The sequence below is a fragment of the Volvox carteri genome (assembly GCF_000143455.1).
Source record: "Volvox carteri f. nagariensis unplaced genomic scaffold VOLCAscaffold_49, whole genome shotgun sequence".
Taxonomy (NCBI): Eukaryota; Viridiplantae; Chlorophyta; class Chlorophyceae; order Chlamydomonadales; family Volvocaceae; genus Volvox; species Volvox carteri.
The window spans coordinates 355957-357492 of record NW_003307592.1 but is presented as its reverse complement, the minus strand read 5'-3'; the positions used below and the strand labels follow the sequence as shown (position 1 = coordinate 357492).

Sequence of the window (1536 nt, the reverse complement as noted above, 5' to 3'; positions counted from 1 at the left end):
TGAATGCCGAAAAGGGCCCATGACACACACCAAATGCAGAGTCGTCTATATGAGGCCATTTTCATTGCATATCTTTCATTTTGGGCCTGCGGCTCGTGTCGGCCCATTACGCCTTCAGAAAGTAACACGCGACCCAACACGCACATACACATATATCTGACTTGTGCTGAATCAATCAGCGCAACCTGTTTAGCCCCGTTTAGCAAATGTCCGTAGCCACGCAACATGTCAACATGTCAACATGGTCCAACTGCATCCCCCTGGAAGCGGCTTTAACGGCCCTTGGTGGAACGGGTCCGTGGTGGTGGTGGTGGCCGTGGCGGCCTTGGTGATGGTGGTGATTGCGGAGCTTGCGGTGGTGATGGAGGCCGCGGTGGTGGCGGTGGTGGTTGCGGTGGTTGTGGTGACGGTGGTGGTAATGGTGACGGTCGAGGTGACGGTGGTAGTGGTCGAGGTGATGGTGGTAATCGTGGGGGTGAAGGCCTTGGTGGCAGTGGTGGTGGTTGTGGACTTGGAGGTGGAGACGGCTGGGGTGAGCAGTCATTGTCCCTCCCGTCCGGATAGAAGTCGCAATCGTCATCCAAGCCATCTCCGCAGACTTGCTCGCTGTCACTCTTTCTCCTGCACAGTGTGACAGTCGCTACGGGCTTTCCGTCTACATCATCCCATCGCTCAAACCTCGCCACCAGTCCGCTGTCTCGCTCTTCAACTACCTCGCCTTGTCGTGCAAGACCCTCCAGGAAAGTTCGCCTGTACAAACTAGTCACGTTATTGTCTGTACCAGCGTAGCTGTGTAGCAGCAGATACGGCACACCGTCATCCTGTTTCTTAAAGGGCAAATCGAATGGTGGTGTATTGATGCGTGCAGAGAGAAACAAGACTTCATAATCTTGCAGGCCGCTCAGCACCACTGCTAGGGAGCTGTTAGGTGTAGTTATCTGTGACGGTATCTGTACGGTAACGTATTTTCCGTACCCCAGCTCTTTGTTGCCGTACCATTGGAACGGACGGCCCCAGCCAACCTACGCAAAGTATGTTAGGGCAGACACCATGAGAGGAACTGTCAGTGCCTGGATACGTGGTATGTCACGACTTCAGAAAGGTACCGATCGGCGGATGAGCAGGTTTCGTGATATGCCCTCGAGGAAACTACGATATGACACGATTGCAATATCAACGATATTCCTGAAAACAAATTGCAAGGCACAGATTGCACTGCAGCACGTGCCCTCGTGTGTGTCTCTGTGTGTGTCTCTGTGTGTGTCTGTGTGTGTCTCTGTGTGTGTCTCTGTGTGTGTCTCTGTGTGTGTGTCTCTGTGTGTGTCTCTGTGTGTGTGTATCTGTGTGTGTGTCTGTGTGTGTGTCTGTGTGTGTGTCTGTGTGTGTGTCTGTGTGTGTCTGTGTGTGTCTGTGTGTGTCTGTGTGTGTCTGTGTGTGTCTGTGTGTGTCTGTGTGTGTCTGTGTGTGTCTGTGTGTGTCTGTGTGTGTCTGTGTGTGTCTGTGTGTGTCTGTGTGTGTCTGTGTGTGTCTGTGTTG

General features: G+C 52.9%; 2 protein-coding genes across 2 annotated transcripts in view; one reads left to right on the top strand and one right to left on the bottom strand.

Annotated features, from left to right (window-relative positions):
• Positions 1-241: 241 nt before the first annotated feature.
• Positions 242-797, top strand: VOLCADRAFT_96078 (uncharacterized protein; the record flags this gene model as incomplete). Its single annotated transcript, XM_002955185.1, has 2 exons — positions 242-532; positions 630-797. 2 exons carry the CDS (start codon positions 242-244, stop codon positions 795-797), a joined length of 459 nt encoding a protein of 152 aa, XP_002955231.1.
• A 297-nt stretch (positions 798-1094) lies between these two features.
• VOLCADRAFT_96077 (uncharacterized protein) overlaps positions 1095-1536 on the bottom strand; it is a gene marked incomplete at both ends in the record, with an annotated part of 8227 nt that continues 7785 nt past the window's right edge. The window contains one exon of the mRNA XM_002955127.1: positions 1095-1185. Within this exon, the coding sequence (XP_002955173.1) occupies positions 1095-1185 (91 nt within the window). The remainder of the gene's footprint in view (positions 1186-1536) is intronic.